Source organism: Pholcus phalangioides, unplaced genomic scaffold (assembly GCF_987345545.1).
Source record: "Pholcus phalangioides strain wild (caught in Gottingen) unplaced genomic scaffold, Ppha-v1.0 ptg000003l_1, whole genome shotgun sequence".
In the NCBI taxonomy this organism is placed as follows: Eukaryota; Metazoa; Arthropoda; class Arachnida; order Araneae; family Pholcidae; genus Pholcus; species Pholcus phalangioides.
This window is the reverse complement of record NW_028301596.1, coordinates 21013230-21038453: the sequence shown is the minus strand read 5'-3', so window position 1 is coordinate 21038453 and position 25224 is coordinate 21013230. Positions and strand designations below refer to the sequence as shown.

Sequence of the window (25224 nt, the reverse complement as noted above, 5' to 3'; positions counted from 1 at the left end):
AAACGCTTATATAACGATAATCAAAGGACCAGAAAAACAAATTATAATCATTATAGATGAAGTTATTAACACTGCGAAAAGAGCATCGAGAATAACCAACAAATGACTGGTCACAGCCCTGATCTTGCAAAAATTTACAGCCAGCTACCTCTTACAGAGATGGACTGTGAATGAATAAGTGCATACAGACCAAAGAGCAATATCGTTATAAAGGTGATTATCATCATGAAGGGTGATCATTATAAAGGATTGTCACTGTAATATTTTAATGGACTTGGATTTTCATTTAAAAAAAAATGTTATTTATCATGTACAAAATAAATACATTACTTGAGTATTGACAATTGCTTGCTCCAAAGTTGACTCTGGTAATCCTGAATACTGGTGTGACCTATGATATTCTACGAGATATATAGGATATCGAAGACCACAGTTCTTGAGGCGAAACTAGAACAACACGATAAATGAGATACCTACAAATTTATACAATTTTTTTTATGCACCAAAACAATTCTATCTACACTAGAGCATATACTGACACTCACTTTTTGTTCTCGAAATCTTCCATCTTTGATGCTACTCGCTAGATCATCCATTCTTTTCCTCTCTACAATGAAATCCATCACCAATTCTTCTTGTGGATTTGAGCTTCCCTTTGTTCTGGCAACCCACAGGAAATCTCCAACGTGCAACTTCCTGACTTCAAACTGTATCTCACTCTTTTTCAATTCAGAGAGGAAGACTTTGTGATTTGCTGCATGGCTGATAAAATCAACAAATTTTAATGAAAACCATAAATTCATATTTCAACAGCATAAATATTATAAGATGAATATAAAAAATCAGCACTGATGATTGATTCTGTAAATGTGAAAATAAATCACATATAAAACTGGCAAAGAAAAAAAAATATCTGGTGATTCTTATGAAATTGGCCTAAATTGCATCCCCAGCAGTTTACATTATTAATATATTTGGCACGGAATTTTTTTTTGTTTTGTCGCTTTCTATTTATACTCCTATTTCTGACAAATCAACACTTTATTTATAATTTTTCAATAGATTTTTTAAATTTTCTTGAAAAAATTTTCATTTCTTAACGAAGCGTCCTTCTCCATGGCCCATTTTTTTTAAATTTTAAAATAACCTATTTCAAAAAATATATATATATATTTTAGGATCGGTATGCTTTCTTATTTCATCTTTTCATAATTTTAAATATTTTTTATCAACAGTTTATAGTCAAATGAAAATTGTCCTCCAGCTTTTTTTTCCCCATTTGTGACATTTGGAAAACATTAGTTCAAGTCTTACAACACCAATCACTAATTGCCACCTATCAAATTTTGTGTTGAAAAGGCTATAAAAGAAGAATGTAGGTCACTTGAACTTCCTTTTAAATCAATTAGAATTGTACATTACTTTAAAAATTAGATTTATTCATGAAAAAAAGGTGAGTGTTTCTATTAAACGTCTTTCTCCTGGCTACTTTTTTTGTGAGAAATACATAATTGGAAATTATTTTCAATTTACTTCACATTTATGCGGTATGTTTTTATATAGGGTTGCTGTATTTTGGTTATATTTGACATCCATAATTTTTTCAGCTACCTCATTGGGCAATTTGCTTGTTGTGGCCTTTGTATACATTTAGATATGGATTTTAAATACCCCTTTAATAGCAACTTATACTGTTGCATCAACTCACCTAGAAAGTGCTTCGCAGTTATCAACACACAAAACAACTTCATGCGTATCAGGAAGCAAGCAAACACTACTTTTTGATGTCTCAATGTCATTTCGTAATTCACGTGAAGGCGGATCTTCATGTGTGATGACAGGCAGGAACACACTGCAAGGAACTGCACTTGAATTCTTTGAATTTGATGTGGAATTTTTATTGACATTATTTCTAATGGTGCTATTTTTTGGTAAACACTTTTCACCACCATTGATGACAGCAGGTTCAAAACCTTCACCTCTAGAAGTAAGTTCAGTTTCTGAAACTGATATAAAGGAGACTTATTTGAATGATAATATGAATTGTAACAAAATAAACATTTTTTTTAAAAAGAAAATTGACCCTCAAATTCTGATTTTAGATGAAAAAATATCCAACGTTAGAAAAGAGCCGCATTTTCAATATAATGAAAAGCACAATGAGTAGTATTGACCGATATCCATGGTGTTTCAGAACAAATTGACAGATTATTTTACAGGTTTTATCTAAAGGTGTACACCAGTGTTTCCCAAAGTGGATGATGGAGAGGTCCTAGGACGCGATAGAAGCTTTGGGTGTAACAGGATCCTATGGGTTTGCTTGAGTTGGGGAGGGGGGAAGAGAACGATGAGCGAGAAAATTTCTAAAGGAGTAAGTGATAGAACAAAAAGGGAAACTATGGTGTACACTGTACAGCAAGTTGTATGATTAAGTTAAATAATGAAAACAGGCATATTACAACTTGGTGTAAGGAAAGGGTTACCAAACATCCTCACTTTTTATGTCATTTCAAACATCCTCATACGTATTATAAATTTCTCCCTTGTTTTCATTTTCAAGGTTCCAGAATTTTTTCTTTAGAAAAAAAAATGGAATTTTACCACTGCATCATGAAACAAAAATTTGTTTGTCAGTGTGTATTTATTTGGTTTTCCCCACATAATTTAGGGGGGAGGCACATTTAGGGCTGTTTTTCAATGCATTTGTAAAAAAAATGATCAAAAAAGAATTGATAACAATATTTTAAATTTCCTACAGCTTTAAGAATTTTTTTGAACTGTTTAAAATTTGATTTTTTTTATTTTTAAAGAAATTTGAAGAATGGTTGAAATTGTTCACGTGCACTACTAAGGTGGTAGTTGTAAACATGCCTAGGAAATTTGTGAACAGGTATAATACTTATATAAACAGGCATTAGTTTTCATTGCTATAATATTTTTTATTTATTCATGCATTTCTTCAATGCTATGGCTTAGAGTTTATACTTATAGAGCTCATTTTCTAAATTCATTTACAACAAAACATTTTCTTGTTTTGTTGTAACTTGTTTTGATGACTTTTCTTTCCGAGTTCACCTCAGCATAACATCCAGAAAATAAAATGTTTCCTTGAAAACACGTTCTGTTCAACATCTCACATTCTGTTCTTTTCTCCCTTTCTTCTCAACTCTGTTCCTCTTCTCTATTATACATGTCTAATAGCACACTTGCTGCAAAAATTATTCTCCAATAACATTGATCATGAATTGCATCAGGATCACGTTCACTCTTCAAATCTTCCCACTTTCTTTAAGGGTTTTGTCAGTTTTAAATCAAAAGTTTTTGCACAGTTTTTATAGGCATTTCATTCTTCAGTAACAGCCTGTATAGAAGCATCTGCTACATTTTTTCGTTAAATGACAGTCCTTTTGGCCTTTTGTGATTTCTTGCTATACTCGTCAATAATTCAACCTAAAAAGTTAAATAATCGCATGATTTCTCATATTTATTGGAATGAGCATAAAACCTACTTTGCTAAAAAAGAAATTGCATAAGGATCTTTTCACAATTCACAAATAATGCACAATTAATCACCATTGCGCAGCTACAATCATATTTTTCAAGTTTTAAATCTTGTATTTGCTACTATTCGTTGTTAGAAATTCGAGAGAATCTGGTTTTTATTTATAGTTAATAATACTTGCAAAATAAAATAAAAAAATTCAAATAAACAAATGTTGGGGGGGGGGGGCCTCTTGTGAACTGTTTACATCTGCCCCTAAAGCTTTGTTCACAAGTGCCCCATCCACCCACTTAAGACTAATTTTAAAAATAAAGCATTTTCAATTGAAATAAAAACTGAACTGAACCTTTTAATGATTTGCACAATCGTGCCTATCAGTACACCAGTGGATGGCAAGTACAAATATTAGTGATTAAATTATTGGAGATACATACACAAGACAAAAAAATGCATAAGGTTTGAACACAAAAAATAAACATGCATAATATAGTTTCGAATCCAGATAGATTGAAAAAAAAATAATAATAATAAATAAATAAAATGTTACCTGAAAACTAATTGAAATAAAAACATAAAAAGGATTCCTAAACTTACCTTAATAACATGATTATAAATTCCAATGGTTATCTTCAAATTTGAATATTATTTTGATACCGTTTTTTTCATCAAGAACTTGGAAGCACTAATTTACTGTGCATGTCCTAAAACAAACTTTCACAACTAAAATACAAAATGAGTAATTGCTCTGATATTTTAATTACTATATGGTATCAGTATTCATTCTCATCTATTACTTTTGTTTTTGATATTTTTTAATGAAGTTTGACTGGAATAAATACATCACCCTCTCCCCTACACTCTTATGCGGAAATCAAGGATGCACATAAGAACCCCCATCTCCAAAAACTACTGTATAGGGGAAAGTAGTCTAAATTGGACCACTTTGCACATTTTGCTAAATTACTGTCATAGTATTTGTCAAAAAATCACCAAACTGAGTAGGATGTTAGACACTATATGTTTAAAAATATGGTTTTAAGACCTTTCCATCTCATTTCATATTTGAATGGTATCATGAAAACCAAAAAAGTGAAATTAGTTTCCTAATTTGGACACCTAATTTTTCAAGTTGGACCAGTTGTTGAAAAAGTTCATAATCAATATCTTTAACTTTATTTTGATAAAAATACATTATTTTCACAAAAGTTCATGAATAATGGAAAATATTTAAGGGAAAAAAATAACTGTAAAGTAAAAAAAAAATTTATGAAGAAATGAAATCCAGTTAAATTTTTTTAAATTTTTATAATCACAAAAATTCAACTAAAATTATGAAAACTTTATGAGAAAAATATTGAAGAGAAACATTGCGAAATTGAACACAAGAAATATTTAAAACAGAAAAGAAAAAACACTAAAAAACAAAAATTTCAAATGTAAGAATTTTGAGAAATAAAATTTCTAACTTGATTATTGCAACAAATTGTAAAATTAAAATCAGTTCTAAAAGACATAAGATTGTCGTCACTTTGTCAGCGCATGCTTTCAGTAGATTGTCAATTTCATCTTCATGTCAACATCTTCTACTGCCGAAATGTCAGGCACGGCAGGGAAAATGAATGAATTCATCACTTTATTCAATTTTCTCGTGCAGGCAGACAATTCTATATTGCCTCTCAAACTCTTACCTTTGACTAATCCAACATAGAAAATATGTTTTCTGTTTCCATCTTTCAAGCCAAATAGGATATGGCCATTTACATTAAATTTGCTCTTATCAAGTCTTTCATTCCGAAGAAATCTTCATCTTCTGAAGATGAACTATTAGCTTCAAACTCTTCTGAATTAGAAGAATGATCGTGATCAATGTGTGTGATTGTATTTTATTTTTTTCTCATGTTAATGTTCCTGTTGCTTTTAAAAATTAGCTTCTTACATTCACTTCTTTTGCATTTGTTTTGCTGCAGCTGTTCTTTGTATGGAGTGTTTATTAGCCCCATAGCATCTTATTACTTCTTGTGGCTTTGAAAATGAGCCTGAGGTAACAATGAAACAATTTGAAGCGATTCCACTACGTTTCCTAGGCTTTTGCTCTTATCCTTTTATACAATTGTGGTATTCATACCCCACGTTTCACTAGTGGCTGAGCCAATCTGGTGCTTCCCGTTTGTGCCCCTTATCCTCTGGGATTTCCTTTCAATTGTGGTGTAGCCACTTCAGTCATCAATGTTAAATACTCGTGAATTGTTTAGAATGTGTTTGTTCACTAATTTTTCTAAAAGGGACAAAGAATTGTGCCACCCTTTCTCCACTGAAACCTCTCATTCACATTAGAATACAATTATAATAGTATGTATTAAAATCAGATGACCGCTTTGTTTAGATCCCCAAATGGACCGGTCCAAATAAGGTAACATTGACTGGTACAATTTAGGAAACAGCCATTTTACAAATAGCAGCTCATTACAAATGACCATAAAGATATATTTTAATTGCTTATTACTAAAAATACCAGCAAAAGGTCAGGAAATATACAGTAAATTACAAAACAGCATTTTCCTTTGCTTTAAGAAAAGGTGATGAAAAATAGTAAAAAAGACAAAATACAACTGGAAATATCAAAAATGTGCTATGCACACTTCTTCAGTTGCCCTGCCCTCTGGTATAAAGTAAATGCACTGATCAATTTCTATTTCTAAGAACAAGAGGTGGTCCAAATTAGGCACCAGTCCAAAAAAATTTGGATACTTTCCCCTACATATTAAATGCATCTCTGTTTTGGTTGAAAAGCAATCATTGTTATTTGTTGGTACAGAGGTGCAATCTGTCATGCAAATATTCAAGTATGGTTAAGTTTCAGAATCCAGTAATTTTAGGTCAAAACTCAAAAAAATAATAATAACAGTTCTGTTTTGATTGGAAAACTATTAGGATGTTTTCAAGTGCAGTGGTACCAACTGTTGTGAACAGAGATAAACGTTTCATTACTAACGTGGCATAAATGTGTATCTGCATTTTGGAGTGTACGTATCTGATAACCATCCGTAAGGATGCTTCTTTTCACATAATTCAAAATTTTTGAGGAGATATAAAGGCTAGATGAATCCTATGCGCTGAGTACATTTGTGGTCCTAACTTTTTTATGTAGTTCGATTTATGTGTGTTTGTAATGGTGCTACCATCTGCCTTCCATATTTTTTGCAAAAATGGAAAACGCCTGAATTGTCATGTCATGTGTAAGTATCATGTTGAAGGTTTGCTTGCTCTCAGCAGAGAAAAATTTTAAAATGGTATACCAGCTCGCACTCACACCCTGAAGTTTCAAAAAACAAAAGATAACTTGATGCTGCATAATTAAGCTGCCATCACAGATTTAAATTTCATAAGGCTGGGTGCAAACTGGTTAGACAAGATATGACAGCTTTAGACAAGCTTAGTCACCATTGTTCATGTTTATTTGCATGGTACAACATTTAAATTTGTATGACTGATCGGTGTGCATTATGGTCTTTTTCAGCAGAGAGCAGGCAAACCTACATGATACTCACATAACATGAAGAATTTAAGCATTTACCATCTTCACTTTAAACTATGGAAGGCAGATGGCAGCATCAGCAAGAGGTTCCCAACTTCGAGGAGCAAATGCTAGCCGATCAACAGGCCTACAATGATAAATTATTCAATCATTACACTTCACTCATAGATAAAAAACTGGTGGCAGATGGCAGCACTACACATAAAAAGCATTACACAAATAAAAACTTTACGTCAGGTTTCACTACACGTACACGCACATTCCCACAATTACCAATTCATTAGAGGTTCCACAGAGGAATATGGATGAGGTGCATGTGTGATTTAGTAGTAGCATCAGCAAAAACAAAAAACAAGCACAACTCCCATAATAAAAGTGTGTTAGGGGCCACATATACACTCAGTACCCACATTACTGAATGTACCGATTCGTTACAAATTCCACAGGGGAAGGTATACGAGGTGCAGGTACAGTCAAGTAGCTGTGTACGTTGCGCCATACAAATCAACATGAACAACGAAGGCTAAGCTTGTCTAACCGGTGTGCACACAGCCTAATAGGCAAATTTCATTTTAGAAGAAAACATACTGATATGGACACGTAAAGATTAAATTTGAAAAATCTTGCACATCATAACTATCTATGCATTATTTGGTAGATACCGTAAGTGACATTTTACAATTTATTAGTGTAACTCACTTTTTCCAGAAGAAAGCAATTTGTGCTCTTGGAGTTTTTCATCTAACATAGCGCAGATCTTGTCTCCTGAAAGGTTCAGAAAAAAGAATTATAGTTTTGCAAAAGCAATGTGTTTTTATATACATTGAGGAGATTATGGGGGAGGAGGAGAGACGCAATACCTAGGCATTCTAAATATATTTTTGTAAATATAATCAGAACCCGATACAATTTTTTTTGAAAGGCCCCTGTATGTATATTTGTGTTCATGAACCTACAACATGGCTAGAAATGCCTGCCTACTAATTTGCAGGCTTATTGAAGGGCTAATTTACAATACTTACTCTGGGGCCTCTTAAGACTATTATGGGGCCCCCAAGTGATTTTTCTGTGGCCCTACCTAGCAAATTCCCGAGAATTTCAACCAGTCCTCATTTTTGTGAGGCCCCCCTCTCTTTTCTTGAGGTGCCTGGGTGGGCCCATGCATTAAGATGGCACTGGGTCACTGGTGTACAATACCACTGAAATCTTCCCATGCACACTCTAAATGACTATTTTTATTTTTGCCTCATTTACTCAAAAAGGTAATTTTGTAGTCCTTTACTCAAAGGGTAATAAAGATTCCTACTCCCCACTTTTTTTGTTTGTCCATTAAGAAATGTTGAAGGTCCTGAAGCAATGAAATGAAAAAAAATGAAAGAATCCTGAGAAATCAAATCTACGGATTGTGGTTTTGGGTGATGAGAAATAAATAAAAAAATTTAAGGAGAGTTAAAAAAAATTGGCATATGGAGGGTTATTTATTTATTAAATAGGGGTTTGACCCTTATTTTTGGCAGAAAATTAATTGAATAAGTTTGTTATATCGGGGTACGGCTGCATACATTCTTCCAGGTGGCTGATACAACAGGATGAAAGCAGATGAAATTTATGTCATGGGTATTTCTTAGAAAATGAAAACTTTATTGTCAGAATAGTTAGATTTACTGTCAACAGGTATGATTAACACATGGCATGTCAGTGAGAATATACAGTATATAGTGAGAAATACTTTGAAAAATGCAATAGAAATGGACAAACAAGATGAAATATGTATACACACACACACATATTAAGTATATGTTCTTTGCCACCCCCCCCCCCCCGGAAAAAGTTGAAATTATGGACCTGCCCTCCTATACATCTGAAGTTCCTCCTATGCTACTGGGTCAGTTGTTTAGGTGGCCCCGTGAAGAGATCGTAAATTATTTTATGTCGGTTCAATATCAAAGCATACATTAACTATTGCATTTATTAGAATGGACATGCTCCAAATTACACAGCAATGCTTCATAACACGAGCTCCTCAGAAAAATTTTTTAAAAGAAAATGCTACCTGCATTTTAAATAAGATTCAGTGGTGTCTCATAGTTGGATATTCTTTGAGGCACGATAACAAAATTTCATTTTAAGATATCAGTAGTCAATTTTCACAAATATGAGTTTTGCCATTTATTTATTCTAATTAAATAATTTCTATTGAAATTTTCTTTTCAATACATCTGTCCAAAGAAAAAAATTTGCACTCAACCTTACAGTATAGATCAGGGGCAAGTGTTTTGAACCTGTGGGTGCTCAGTTTGGATTTCATGTAGGAAAGTTTGATTTATGAATTCATTCTGAGAATGCTCTGGGACCCATTTTACAAATTTGTGTGGGTGCTTGACCACCCAAAGCACTCCCGGTTACGACTTCATTGGTATAGATGTAGGCAGTCAGTACAATGTGCCTGAGTACAATTTCTTTTTGTTAGGGGGTTAAATGTGCCAAATTTGTTCATTAATAAGCTAACTGGTTCATGTCAATATCATTAGTTATACTAATTCAACTTATTACCAAAATTCTCTAAAATTTTTGCTTCTTTTCCACTTGATAGAGGTAATGGGTATTTCTTCAGAGACTTCAAAGCCTATAAATAAAAAAGGGGGGGGGGGAAACAATAAAAATTAAATTGAATATATTCAATAGCAGATACTAATAAGGCAGGACTGGACAAATTAAAAAAAATCTACACACCAGAAAAACTTTTACCCGAAGCGAATGGTCCAAAATACAGCTTTTTTGACTTTTTATGGGCATAGTGACCCACTTTCTTGTTGGCAGATATGCCGCTATAAATTTCAAACATTTTGTGCTGCTCTCAGCTTGCAATTCAGTAACTGCACAAAGAAAATTTTAGATGCCAATACCAAATTTTTAGTCGCCATGGCGACCTGGCACCTAGGATTTGTCCAGCCCTGCAATAAGGGATTATACAGTGTCGTCAAAGATATGCAAATATATTTTTGTCAGATACACACAATCTGCCATTGTCTAAAAATTTAGTACTTTGAAAAATTGGTCCTTGCACCGATAAAATCAAAATCCAGCCATTGTCTAAAACTTTGGTAGAATTTGGTAGAACTTATTTCAAAGCATTCTATCAAGTCTCTTGCTCATAGCTTGCTTTTCATTAGACCACTTTACTTTTATCAGACCTTTCATTATTATTAAAAACTTGAATCAAAAACATTAAAGCCACTTAAATTCCTTTAGGGAATTACTAATGAATTGGTTAGGCCTACATGCAGGAACGTGCTGTGTGTGTAAATTACAACCCTCACATATTTACGTTGTAAGAGTGATTTTTGTTTTGTGTTGTACTTGTGCTGTCATCTCTATTTCATATTTTGGAAGCATAGGCGGAGATACAAGATTCATTGAATGACTGGTTATTTGTGGAGATGAAGATTACAAGGAAGAAAATTCATCATTGCCCCCCCACGGGGACTCTAACCCTGGTCTCCTGCTTGCTGGACGAGTGCTCTACTATCTAAGCTATGGAAGCAGATAGAATATTTCAACCTTGGAGCGTATATATATATGTTGAAAGGCTCCGTACATGAACGGCAGCAGCAATAAACTAATAGCTCATGAATGACATAGGCCACCAGATGACCACATGCATGTTGCAAAGATGGCCTTTCAACATATATATATGCTCCAAGGTTGAAATATTCTATCTGCTTCCATAGGTTAGATGATAGAGCACTCATCTGGCAAGCAAGAGACTGGGGTGCGAGTCCCCGTGGGGGCAGTGATGAATTTTCTTCCTTGTAATCTTTATCTCCACAAATAACCAGTCTTTCAATGAATCTTGTATTAACAAGTGGGGAGGACATTTCTATATGCATAGGTGAAGTCTGGGAGGGGGGGGGGGGCATGATGATGTCAATTCATAGATATATGCAAATATAGATAGATATGATCTATATCTATACATGATATATATGATCTATATACATTAGATAAGTAGACACTGGGGGGGGGGGCATATCTCTGCCCATGTTTGGAAGTAAAAATGGCAAATGCTTGAATTTTCATGTTATGTATGTATCGTGTTGAACGTCTGCCCGCTCTCTGTGAAGAGACTTTTTCAAATTGAACCATTTGAGGAATTTGTGTCCAAGAAAAAAATTAGAACAAAGTGGGAGAAGAGAGGTAAGGTTTTCATAGCTCACCGGCAGCAAAGCCATCTCTAGACACAGAAGTAGTTGGCTGAAGTTGTTTTTCTGTAGTTTTCTAATTTTGAGATGCAAATGTAAACAAGTCTTTAATTTGAAAAAGTCTCTCCATAGAGAAGGCAGACTGTTAATTTGCAATATATACCACGATTTTGCGACTATTTTTGCCAAACCTGCCTTGACGATATACGCTAGGGTTACTGCCAGAAAACCCAAAAACAGTTAAAAACACAGGGAAATAAAAAACCCAGAAAAACACAGCTTTTTATGCCGAAAAGAATTTTTTTACTAAATATCATGAAATAGGCATATGCATGTAAATAAATATTTCTATGAACATTTATCCTATTCTCGTCTCTCTATTTCTCATTATTGTTAGGCCTTTTCTCAGAGATCCTGTGTGGGGGTCTTTATGACATTGTGGTAAACAATAGCGATTGTTTTTACAAAGCTATTGAAAATAGATTGACAACATAACCTCAGCCGAGTATGAATCGAATTGCACAAGCAAAACAAAATGGCAACAATAAGCTGGTATAGAAAAGCCGGTGCAGTGCTGCCATCTACGTTTCAGGATCTGGAAGAATTATGATGGTGACATACCGTTGTTTTGACACAGCCAAAAACCTATACAGAATATTGGGAATTAACTTTGGTCACTCTTTTGGTTGGCCACAGGCTTGCAGATTCTCTAGGTCAGACGCACACTGTGGACTCTCGTCTCTCGCTCTCTATAGACTCACTGGTTGCTCACTGACCCAATACCTCTCATTATGTCCCTAACATGCTTGCTCACTGTTTCTGTTTTAGTCACTCACATGCTTGTAAATGCCCTAGGTCACTCAATCAGTTATCCACTAACCTGGCCCCCTCACTCTCTAGGCAGAAGCGGATTTACATTTCTACCTCCCTGGGAAATATACAAATTTAGACACTCATTCTAGCGTAATTACCTTGAATACTCATTTTTTGAATATGCCGCCCCCCCCCCTCGAACTTGTCGCTCTAAGCCAGTGATTCCCAACGGGGCGATGGAATGTTCTAGGGGGCAGTAGAAGCTACGGGTATAACATAGGATCCTATGGGTTAGATTGTGTTGGGGGGGGAGGGGGGTGATGGGAGAAAAAAGGTTGCAAAACTATGCTCTAAGCCATAGTCCCCTAACACCCCCCCCCCCGTAAATACGACTCCACTCGTCAACGATATAATAATTCATGACGAAAAACGCAATAATCTAAAAAAACACAACATGCACTCAACATGAAAGAAAAATGAGCATACTCTCGCATATGTATGATGCGATCTCTTGCCCTTTGATGCAGCTTCGTCCCGCCATTCCGCAAGCCATTGTTCGAAGAGTCGATTGGGGCTGTTATATTTCACTTTTTTACGGATCTTATGAGACATTGTGATTTACCCTGGAAAGTTCTATATATTGAAATTTCTCTCGCCAGACGACCCTGTTAATCTTAGAAAATCGCCAACAAGGAGAAAGATGTTGGCGCAGAAGAGTATGTTTAAAATTTTCGCCGGATTTGTGTCTCACTAGTTCAGTTTGTAATCGAAGTCACGAGGAGAACGTTATTGAAGGTGTTTGAAGCTCCTGTAGTATAAATAATATGAAATGATTCCTGACCATTGATATATATTTCGATGCAAAAAGACAAGCAAAATATGCGTTATTCTATCAATGGAAACTTCGTCATTTCATCAGTTAACATATTACATAGAATGACATCATATTTCAGTCACACTGCGACCATCTTTCACTGCTGCTACTAGTATACACGGCACATATACCACGTAAACATTCCTCTGAGGAAGTTCTAACGAATTAGGAACTATGTGGTGAACGTATACAGTGTGTTTGAACGTGAAGTTTGATTCTGAAGTGTGCCTGTCATATGTCTAAAAAGTGCTGCCATCTGTCCTTTTAGTTCGGAAGCAGCAGTATGGAAGACTATTATTTGTGTCTGTTCTGTTCATACAGTAAAACCTCGGTTTACGAACTTAATTAATTCTTGGAGTCCATTCGAAATCGAATTGTTCGCAAACCGAAATCCTTTTTTCTATAGAGATCAACGTAAAATGAATTAATCTATTTCTGGGACTCCTAGTGTGAACTCTTACAAGAGCTCCTGTTGTAACCAATGATTATGATTGAACCAACACTGGAAAAATAACCATAATTCAAAAGATGAGAGACATTGCAAACAGTGAAATGCAAACAGAACGAAAACGATGCCAGGGCAAAGTCTGGTTTCGTGAATATTGTTCCGGGTAGTGTCTCGCACAAGCACCCGAGATGTGGAACACGAAACACATAATTTCACCGACGACACAGATTTATTTTACAGAATGTCCAATACGTATTCACAAGCAGCGATTTCGACGAAACGCACTAAAAACAGAGAGCGATCTACAAATAATATATCTCAACAAAATAATTCTGCTTTTTAGTTCTCTGGGGGTGGCGCTTATATACGGGCGAAAAAAGCTTCGAGAAAATTCTATCCTATTCTCGTGACATCTTTAAACTTCTATTTACGCTTGACATCACCAAATTGTCGCTGTCGCCAGACTTGGCAGGTTATTTGTCTTGTCTTGCAAGATTTACAGAGAAATGCATTAATGATTATTTACAGGCGAAAAATGACATAATACAGTCAAATCCCGTTATAACGATCGCCAAGAAACCGGAGGAATCACTTCGTTAAAACGAAATTTCGTTATAAAGGAATTCCAGGTTACCTAGCATTGTTCCCATGTAAACTTATTTGGGGGGTTAGAAAAGTGTTCGTTAAAACGAGATTTTCGCTATATCGGTATTCGTTAAAATGGGATTCGACTGTACATGATAAATAGTAACTATTTATATAATTTTCGTAAAATTGTTCGCGCCCCTCTTTATAATTGTTCGTCCCGGCAATTCAGTTCTTGAGTCGGCGGGTCACATTCGATCACACACTATGGTAAGCAGCTAGCCTGTTGAAGTGGACCACTTTGCACTTTGAAGACGGTGCCTTTTTGAATCGAACCACGACATCGTACAGTTTTTTTCACAACTTTGTAGGGTCCTTCCTATATGATATCATACCCGAAACTTCATCTTTTCGGAGCCGATGTTGATCCTGTCTTTGGCGATTCGATGCACATCTTCAAGGTGCTTCCGGAGTCCCTCGACGTGGAAGAGGAGCATCTGGCAGTCACCCAAACAGCAGGTCACCTGGAAGATTATAAGCAATCCCTACATTTCTAGCTACATTGCGTAGAAATTTAGCGCATCGTGATTGGCCGAAATGAGCGATGAACCATTACGTCACTCATGGTGAAATTTTTGCTTGCGACGTTCAACAATAGAATTTGATCGTGCTTGAAGCCGACATCCGCCGTTGGAGTAATGGTTATGGTACGAGACTCACGTGCCGAAGGTTGTGTGTTCGCTTCTGTCTGAAAACCATCCATTTTTTTTTTCAGCTTTGCTATCATTTACTGATTTACTAAAAAAATATTATGGTTCTGATTTAATCAAATACGGTTCATGTTTATCGAGAAGAAAATAATAACGGCTCGCGAAGCTGGGCCCAACTTTCATTAGTGACTCAATAAAAATTGATTTCATTTTTCGTTAATGAACTTTGAAATTCAGTTTCTCCCAAAACTCCGCCTTTCGTGACGTCTTGCTAGCTTTTTTGCTCGATGAATCCACTAGAGCAGCGACAATGAACAGGCCATTCTTGCTTTCACTATGAAAATCTACCAGTTCAAGCTGGATGTCTTTGGCCGTCTTAGCTGTCCCGTGGATGATGCATTCTGTTCTAGGCGGAAGTCTCGATCGCCAGTACTTTCCGTGGTAGAAACTCTTCGTTGTCACATCTAAATAGCGTGACGTGCTCGTTTGGCATGTGCAGCTTGTTATTTTTGCCAGTTCACAGAGATTTCATATTTCCGCAGAAAGTCCAGCCCAATAAAGCACGGATCTTGAATGTCAGCCATGAAGACAGTGTGATGGTAGGAGACAGCAGCGAAATCCACCGAGACTTCCATCTTCCGTGTACAGTCATTTTGTCCCCGATGACAGTCTGTAGCGTTAGTAAAGATGCCACGTACAGAAGTCATCATCGGAATTTGTGAACCAAATCGGTTCCGGACGATGCCCACGTTGGCTCCGGTGTCGATGACCATCCGGCAAGGAAATCCGTCAATTTCACCTTCCACATACATTCCATGATCTCTGTCGTGCAGCTGTGAGATATGGTAGATACTTGATGGGGCATCCCCTCTTTGCAGCGACCTCCGCCCCGCGAGATGGCCGCTTTTCAGTTCAACAGCTCAGAGCTACGAGGAGGTGTTCCCTTTCTTTGGAGCCACCATCGGGGAGGATCTTTGTAGGTGGTCATCTTCATGTCACTTTCAGCACACCAAGGGCTTGTCTCTCCGATTTCCACGGTCGTTCCTGGTAATTTTCAGGAATTCCTGCAATTCCCTGATGATATCCGATGTAGTCTTTCACAACCACACCGCGGATCACTCGTCGCTCTCGTCTCGAAACTTGATGAATGCTTCGAACTTTATGGCGTAAACGAGGACACTTTTCACGCCCTCCCTTGTATAACCCCAGACGATATGCCTGCTGGATGTCCGGATCCTTGACGGAATCGACGAAGTATTGTAGGGTCAATCCGTCCCTGATGTCCGTTCCGGTGGGCAATCGAGATAGCCAACTGCGAAAGACTTTCTATACCCATGGCAAGTTCTTGCAATATCTGTAAGGTTCAGGAGAAAAGAGGTTGGAAAAAGGCCGAGGAGAAACAGGAGTCGCGAGAGAGGGAAACGAGAACGATTAGAGACATTCGAAAAGAGGGTTAATGTAAAAGTTTGGACCGAAGAGACAGGACGGTTTCGTTGGAGGTGTTGGATAATAAATTAAATAAAGTGTTGTTTTCTTCTTTTTGGGAGTCTAGAATCCAGTTATTTCGTCCTGGAATCGTAGTGGAGGTACAGCCGAGGACTTACGACCTATAGGAAATCGGGGGAAAGTTTATTATATCTCTCCAGCTTTTTGTTGCCTGGTCTTCAGTTGCAGCTGATGGAAATGTTTTATCAAGTTCTCTCCGAACCTCAGCTTTAGGGCGTTCGTCAGGGCTGAATAGTTGGATCGGTCCTTAGAGGCGAGTGTCTGAAGCTCTGAAGCACTTCGGCAGCTTCTCTCGTAGTGCGGCGGCTAAGTGGAAGGCCTTGAGAACACAGACCCATTCGCTCGTAGAGGCGATCATTTCAAACTGGGTCCTATGCCACCACGATATTCTTCCGTCTTGATGTTCGGCCGGATGACGTCAGCTATGGTCGACAGGACTTGGTGAGCGTCCGAAGAAAAAAAAAGTCTCTAGATTTTTCTTTTCCAGCTCTTGTATCCGCTTCGAGAGCTTTCATCGACAGCGTTCATTGCCCCCCTCCTTTTCAGTGACGAAGTTCATCTCCTCGGAAAGCTCCTCTTTCACCTCAGCGATGTCGTCCTTTACTTCAGCGATGACAACGGCGATGTCTCTCTTCACGCTGACGACATATTCTCTAACTTCGGGGATGGAGGTGCTGATGGCGATGACATCATCCTTGACGGCAGCGATGCACGTGTTGACGGCTGCGCTCGTGGTCCCTATCTTGTCATTCACGGTGGAAGTGCAGGTGTTGACATCATCTTTGACGCAGCAATAGATGTGTTGACGGTGGCGGCAGATTTGTTTAGCTCTTTGACGATGTCCAATTACATCTGGCCCATAACAGTCATCAACTGATTCAGCTGTTCTCGTATCTCGACCTTGAGCATTTCCCTGATCTTTACCATTCAAATCCTTCCCTTCGTGTCGGGTCAGGGGTGTACCAATGAGTTTTACCATTCAAGTCCTTGAATTATCCCACCATGATAGTGAGAGACACGTGACATTTTATTTTACGTCCTTTATACCTACAAGGGCTTTAGGACCGCTTTAAAACAAAAATTTACACCATGTAATATACATGTAAATATGTGAGTACATATACGTAATGTGAATACATGAATGCAAAAGAATTATCCCACCGCTGCCACTAAATTGTTCCGGATAATGTCTCTCACAAGCCATGGAGGAAAGAATAACAGGAGGTGACGCGACAAGCGCGTCCGTTGAGAAAGCATGGGGAATCTGAGTTGCCAGATGAAGCCAGTGATCGCTCTATTAAAGGGACCAAGTAAGCCCACACAAACCGTGGCTTCCCACGCTTTCCTATGAAAAACATCCCCGTTTTTAAAAATCATTTAAAAATTTAATATTCACTTTAGGAGCTCGATTTTTCCCCCTGAAATTCTGTGGATATATTTATACAATTGAACGAGAGCTTTTACAATTTTAGCTGTTATTTGTTTTCGAATATTAACTTCAACAGCATGGAACCTTTTGCAAAAATAACCAAAATTTACCCATATCTTGTGCCCCAAAATTCCTTCTCGGCATTTTAATTTAAAAAAAATTATGCCAAAGCATGTAATACCTCAGTGCTGAGAGAGACACAATGTTTAAAGACACTTGAACAAGCGGTGTTTGAAAAAATCTGACTTTTTTTTTTTGCGGAAAACATTATATATGCAAAACATTAGCATATATAATGCCTTTCGGCTGTTTATATTAGGATATTGTGGAAATACTTCCGGTCCAGGTAGAACAACAAAAACTCGAGCACAGACAATTTTAGATTTCAAATTAAATTCGAAACTGTTTTTTTTTTTTCAAATTTTCGTACACATATCACTTTAAAAGCAAAGTAATAGGTACAAAATGAAGAGGGGGGAAAAAACAGCCCAAGTGATTATTTTCCTAAATACTATAGGCCAGAAAGATGACTTATCGCGGCTCGTAAAAAAAGTTTTTTTTATTTTTAATATTTTTTTTCTCAATATTACATTTACATAGCGGAAGGTTCGGATGGGCGGCATATATTTCAGTAATACGTATTCAAGAACATGAGAGTGGAACGGAAGAAGGGTGGCGAAATTTGTACACCCTACAGGCAGCAAAACCATAAATACACAGTGGCGGAGGACGCTCGTGCACTTCCAGTACTTTGAGGCACGGGGGCTGCAAAATGCTCTTTGACATTAATGTGATACATCGAATTTTTAAAATAAATTGAAGGCACTGAAATAAAAACATATGACTAGTTGAGAGTGAAAAATGATCTTCCCCTTTCAAAAATAAATTAAAAATATAAAAACCCCTTATACAAGGATAAACTTTTATCTTTCCCCATTATTGGATCATGTAGATTACCTGAAGACGCATTAAATAGTCATGGTGCTTAAATTTATTTAATTATTAATATTTTAAAAGAATTCGATCTGGCAAAACACGTTTAGTATAGGGAAAAGAGCGGTTTGTTTGGGCTTACTTGTCAGCCCATAGGGTTGCCACAACGGCTTCAATTTTCGTGCCTGATGTCACCTCCTGTTATTCTTTCCTCCTTGCTTACAAGCACTCAAAATAGCAAAGCACGAAGCAATTTCATGGACAACACAGACTTATTTTACAGAACAGCTATTACATGTATTCATAAGCAGTGATTTCGACGAAACACGCTGAAAACAAAGAACGATCTACAAATAAGAAATCTCAACAAAATTCTGTTTTTTAGTTCTCCAGTGACGGCGATTATATACGGACGAAAAAAGGGTCGAGAGAATTCTACTCTATTCTCGTAGCATCTTTACACTTCTTTTGGCATTATGACATCACCGACATTATCGCTGCAGCCAGACTTGCCAAGTTTGTCATAAATTTGGCGAGAATTACAGAGAAATGCATTAATGATTATTTACAGGCGGAAAATGACGTAATACAAGAGAAAAAAAAGACTTTCTACATAATTTTCGTAACAATATGTATAATTTATAATCTCAGAGTCAAAATCCTGAAAATCTCCGCTTACAACGCTATTTGGTTTTCTTTATCCACAAAATATACTCCAAGTCAAATTGATAGTTATGTAACAACCTACTAAGACAACTGCTGGCAAGCTTTGTTGATAAGAACAGTGCAATTTTAGGAGGACAGAGCAGGTTTTTCGAGAAGTTACTGACCGTTACTTCTATTTTAGATATTATTGCAAAACACTTTTGGAAAAAGTTCTTCTCAGCTTCATAAAGTTCGAAATGACCTGCTGATCCATAGGCTGCATGAGAAGACTGAATCAGGTGGCAGGAATTTTACTCTGATGAAATATAATTCTTTAACCAAATTCTGTCGGGGGAAAAATGTAATCTGAGACTTTTGAAATATGTTTCCTTCGCGACTTCCTTTAGGCCGTTATACGCGTTCGTAAACCAAGATCAGTCCGTAAACTGAACCATTTTTCGTTGGTCGCAAACCATGGTGTTCGTAAACCGAAGGTTGACTACATTGAGATTAAATTTTAAATATTAGCAGCTTCATTATTTACTATAGAGAGACATTTTGTAATTGAACATCGACTCGTACTCACGTCTCGAAGTTGGAAAACCAAAGAAAAACAACCTCAGTCAATCAACTTCAACAACCATGATAGCACGATAGCATCCATTTTAATGGGGAGATCGGCTTACATTCGCACCTCGAAGTTGGGAACCAGAGAAAACAAACTTCAGCTGACCACCACTGCGGCGACGGTGCGGTTCGAACCCGGGGCCTCGCGATTGAACCTGCTGCACTCTGCCGTTGCTCAGTGCCGTGTTAACGCATCGATAAATGTTGATTGACGGGCAAAGAAGCGTGGGTGGTGCCTTCCTTTTCTTCAATAAGAAAAAATAATTCAGGAAAGAAAGCACAATTGTCTCTTCGGGGAACGAACCCACGTCGTCACATAGGTGGTTTACCGCGTTAGACCAATACCTCCTAGATAGCTTGCCGTAGTATATAGGAGGTATTGGTTGGACCCCTACGCTACAGAAGCAATGGGAAAATTTGTGAAGAGTGACATCATCTTTAAATAAATCAGAGGTGGTCAACCTTTTTTCCAAGCCGTGCAACAATTAAGATTATTTTCGATGCTCGTGCCACTCTGTGAATTTTATCATCCAGACTATGCGTCACGTTTTTACGAGACATGGACATTTTTCATACCTCAAAAATATTGTTCGGCTGTCCTCTTATTTTCATGATGTTCATCTTGTCACTCTTTTGAGTTTGAAAACTGTTTCCATTTCTGAGTCGCAAATTCGATTACTGCAATGCAGATTAAGTATTGATAGAGGTTCATCTTACCAGGAGAACTGAGGAACTCAAGCAACCCCGAGTCACCCATGTTCTATCGTAAGAAGCACTTAAGCCCCCCCCCCCCCCTCCTTCAGGAGTTCATCTTACCTACAGTATGTTTGGCATGGGCACTGGGATCTGAGGGATCAGGTTTCTTGGATCCCATTTTCCAACATACTTTGCAAGCAGACTGACCCCTCCCCCCTTCCAGTAATTCATGGATGTATAATACAATGTATGCCCTCTATGCAGACGTCTCTGAATCCCGTACGTGTGGAACATACAGTAACTGTGACCCCAAAGACGAAAATCCAAACAGAAACCCATTGAATAAAAAAGTAATTACTATAATTAATTTACCCCTTCGCTTGCAAGGAATTGGCGAGAAATTCAGATTTCCCCCTATTTAACGAATGGGCGATAAATATATTTTAATCTTGTCCTAACCTAACAGCACGTTAAAGAAAGGGAAAAAGATGAAAGAAAAAAAAGTATAAGAAAAAGAAAGAAAAAACAAATGAAATGAAAAAAGTACAGAGATAAGATAGGATAGATAAGAGAGAGTAGGTATATGAAGTAGACTTCTCTCTTTTCTCCCTCACCCACCTGTTATCTTTTGCTCTTAATGTATATGGTAAAAAGGATGCGTACATTATATGTGGGGGAAAAGGGTCACTGGTAATAGTATAGAAATACTAAAAGGAAGGTAAAAAGAACAACTTCCCAATGTTACAACAAAGCCTTACGATGATGAGGAGAAATCAAAGAAAACACAGAGAGCTTGTTTGAGTTTATTTCACAGGCGTTTAGACGCAATATTACGCCCTCGATTGTAAAGTTGTTAAAAAAATGGGTTTGTGGTAGCCTACAAAGCTACGAATCATTAGAAAAAGATTGATCCGAATTATTGGAAAGAATTCGTTCGATTGAAAAATGAAATAGACTTTCTTTAATTTTTGAAAAACCTCTGCGTGCCACTCGTGACACCATGGCGTGTGGTTGGACACCCTTGAGATAAATAATGTTTTCTGTGATTTTGGAAGATTGAACGGAAATTAAACCCATTATTTTCCCCGCTGATAACAAATTTATTTGGCAGAGAATTATTAAGTTTTGGTGGTTTCCCCATCATCGGCACTTCTTTTATTTAGTGACTGGCAATTAGCACATTTTCTCGATTATCTCAATGTCCAGTTCTTGTCTTCAGCAAATATGGGCACGATTGTTTAAGAAGTCACGTGATCAAGTTACATACGAAAATACATAATGCTAATGACTTGTTAATAGCAAAAATATACCTAAATCTTTCTATCTGAGTTTTCCAGACCAAATTAGTATTTATTTAAATTTATCGAATGATAAGATGTTCTTCTGCTTCGAGCTATATAACGCTGTAGTTTTCGTGTCTTCCTTAACTGTGAATTATTCTTATCAGATTTCAGACTAGTTTTTTTTTACTAAAGAAGTTTGGCAATAGAGTCATCGTGGAAGCGGCATGATGGCGACTGTTTTCTTCGGTTTCTGTTTTCCGCGTGGAAACTTCGAAGCATTATCTAATTTCATGGCTGCTTCCATTGTTTAATGCCATTTCTTGTAACTTATTTATTCCCAATGAAAGGTATCTCCTTGTGGAAATGTGTGACATCTGCTCCGACGTTGCCGAACTCCTCCAAAAATGTGAGTAGAGTAACGTGGAGAGACGTTCTCCAGTGCTCTTGGTTTCCTCTCTCCGTGCTATCAGTTCGTTATGTTTGTTTTTATGAAAGAGCGGGGGATGACGAGCACTGTGGTCATCTTCCGTTATCGATCTCGTAATCCCAATTCCATGTGGTCGGAACGTCGTTGTGGTGGAGTGTGGTCGAGAAATGGTGCTCAAGTTGATGTGTTTATATCCCGTTTGTTTTGATACCTGTGCGGAAATAACGAAGATGGTGTGCGGTACAAGAATGTCTGATTAACAGTGCAAGGAAATACCATCGTTGAATAATGTTCATATTAACGGTTATTTTCTTTAGTGTTGGTAAATTGTGGAGGGCTCCCTCTACCTTCATGAGATGATGGAATGTTTTGTTACGCTGTAAAAGGCCATCTTAGTGCATGGGTTCACTCGGCATGGTCCTGGGAATCTAAATGCATTGGGGAGGCCTCGTCATAATGAGATTTCCTGCTATGATTTTCTAGAGTATAGAAATCGGTAGACAGGCATTTCAAGCTGGGTAGGTGCCTCAAGACATCACTTCACCCTGTGGGCCCTGTGATGTTGTTAAAACGGCCCTGATGATGTGTTACATTAAAATCCAGTTTCTCTGATTTCTTAAAGATTAATTGATAGCATTAGATGAGGGTTATTGTGTGTCTTTGCTTTTCCAATGCATATGAGAACAGTATGTACTTCAATAAGTAGCAGACACCTCTTTTTAATGGACACTTTTGAAGTCTGAAACATGGCCTTAATATATTTCAATATATATACTGTATATTAATAGACACTCTCTGTTAGCTCATAAAAATGTTAGTTCTATATTGTCTGTTATCAAGAGGTTCACTTTATGCATGCAGATGGGATGTGCCAAGATGTAGGGCCGGAACTCTTGTGGGAGCAACTGTCCTGGGTGTCAAACTTTAACACTCCGATGATGGTGCTGCATCTGACTGATCTGCGCTCGCATTGTGTTATGACTGCAGCATAAATATAAGGGGTGGTGGAGCCTCCACCAGTTTTGTATTAATAGCTGGTGGAGTTTTACATTGATACATCTGATTTACTCATCTTTTATCATTATCTTTTTAAAAACAATATGGTTTGTACTTAGGATTATATGATTGATTTTCGGTCATGGCTCTTGTATACTATGTCACTATTGGTGTTACTTCAGAGGCACTAGCATCTCTCGGAATGTAAAAAGGGTGGCAAATTTTGCAGGAAACATAAATCACTATCATGAAATGATCAAAATTAACCCTGGGGGAATGTGACAAAATCATGTTTCTTCTTTTCCCATCACAAAATTTCTGGTTACGGGTCTGGTCAGATGTTTGGATTTTTATCTGCTCAGCCAGTCAAGATTTGTAGCAAAGTGTTATAGCATTCATGCATTATGTTACATCGATAAGAGATGTTTAAATTCACCGTAGTTAAAGCGTTTTTCAATCTCAAGGTGCAAATGCAAACCAGTCTTCCATTTGAAAAAAATCTGTCCGCAGAGAGCAGACAGACCGTAAATTACTTAAATAAGATAGAAAATTCAAGCATCCGTCATTTACATTTCAAAATATGGAAGACAGGTGGCAGCAGCACCAGAACATGAACCATGAATAATTCTGACAACATAAATGCATTAGGGCCATGTATATATACACACACACACACAACACATTCCAGTATGTACCTATTTGTTGGAAATTATGGAAAGGAATATATACGAGGTACATGTATGTTGTTAAGGCAACTGTCATCTGGGGCAATGGCTAAAATTGACAGTTGTTGATGAAGCCTGGGCAGTGTGCAGTATGAAATGGTCTAGTTAAGACAGACATCCCAGGTGCCAGATCGCCATGGCCTGTTGCGGACGACATGGTGAACTTTTTACCCAATCGGGTGAAGGACGTAAAGAAACATACTGTTATATAGCATTCATCATTGTAAATGTGATCCCTCAAGGGACAGAGTCGAGGTCTTGTCTGGTTCTTCAGATCGCCATGGCGACCAGAAAATCTGTATTGGCTCCTTTAATTTCCTATATTTAGTGAATTAGTGCTTCAGGATGGTACAAAATTTTCTGATTTTATGAGGGTGTCTTCCAACATGAGAAGGGGTAATTAAGTCACAGAAAAGTAAAAAAAAACCATTAAGACCTTTTTTTACTTGAAGAAAAAACCCTTGCTTTTGCTCCTGATAAATGTAAGAATCTAATATACAGTGAAACACCTTCATTGCAATACCCAGAAGTTCGACTGGAGAAACATACTGTTATATAGCATCCATCATTGTAAATGTGATCTGTTAATACTGTAAAGATTACCAGAAAGTAATATCAGTTTTTTTTTCGCAACTGTCATTGCATATGAAACTATTGTTATATAAGATTATCACCCTATACCAAATATACTACTACTTCATAGTACATGCACCTCATACACATTCCTCAGAACAATTTCTAACGAATCAGTACATGCATGAAAGTATTTTGCAGGAAAACGCATGGCCATAGCATATTTATGTTGTCAGAGTTGTATCTGTTTCGTGTTCTTGCTAGTGCTGCTATCTGTCTTCAATGTTTTGAAGTAAAGATTGTAAAGGTTTGAATTTCCACATTATGTAAGTATGTTGAAGGTCTGCTTGCTCAATGCGGAGAGACTTTTTCAAATGAACGACCAGTTCAAATTCATGTCACGTAGTTAGTAAACTGCAAAAAACTTGACTTCAGTTGACCACCACCTCTGTTTGGCCACAGGGTTGGAACCTCATGATGAGACCACAGCATGATGACCAAACAGCAGCAGTCCAGATATACTGCAAAAATGGTTACAATCTCATGGAATATAGTTTTTTTATATTGATGGGTATTTTGGATTCATTTGGATATACGAAATCAATGTACATTCCAATAAATCCAAAATACTCAATAATATCCAAACAAATGTTCCATGGGTGTAACCATTTTTGCAGTTACCACGGACAGGTTACTGCCAAGATGACAAAAATGG

At 37.2% G+C, this 25224-nt stretch overlaps 2 protein-coding genes across 2 annotated transcripts in view; one reads left to right on the top strand and one right to left on the bottom strand.

Moving 5' to 3' along the window:
• mus81 (mus81 structure-specific endonuclease subunit) overlaps positions 1-12848 on the bottom strand; it is a 30023-nt gene extending 17175 nt beyond the window's left edge. The window contains exons 1-6 of the mRNA XM_089246065.1: positions 12539-12848; positions 9591-9663; positions 7737-7802; positions 1709-2006; positions 546-762; positions 331-447 (exon numbers count right to left, since the gene is read on the bottom strand). Coding sequence (XP_089102191.1) covers positions 331-447; positions 546-762; positions 1709-2006; positions 7737-7802; positions 9591-9663; positions 12539-12664 — 897 coding nt within the window. The 5' untranslated portion in view covers positions 12665-12848. The remainder of the gene's footprint in view (positions 1-330; positions 448-545; positions 763-1708; positions 2007-7736; positions 7803-9590; positions 9664-12538) is intronic.
• A 9128-nt stretch (positions 12849-21976) lies between these two features.
• The window catches only part of puf (ubiquitinyl hydrolase 1 puf), a 101119-nt gene continuing 97871 nt past the window's right edge, over positions 21977-25224 (top strand). The window contains exon 1 of the mRNA XM_089246064.1: positions 21977-22194. Within this exon, the coding sequence (XP_089102190.1) occupies positions 22152-22194 (43 nt within the window). The 5' untranslated portion in view covers positions 21977-22151. The remainder of the gene's footprint in view (positions 22195-25224) is intronic.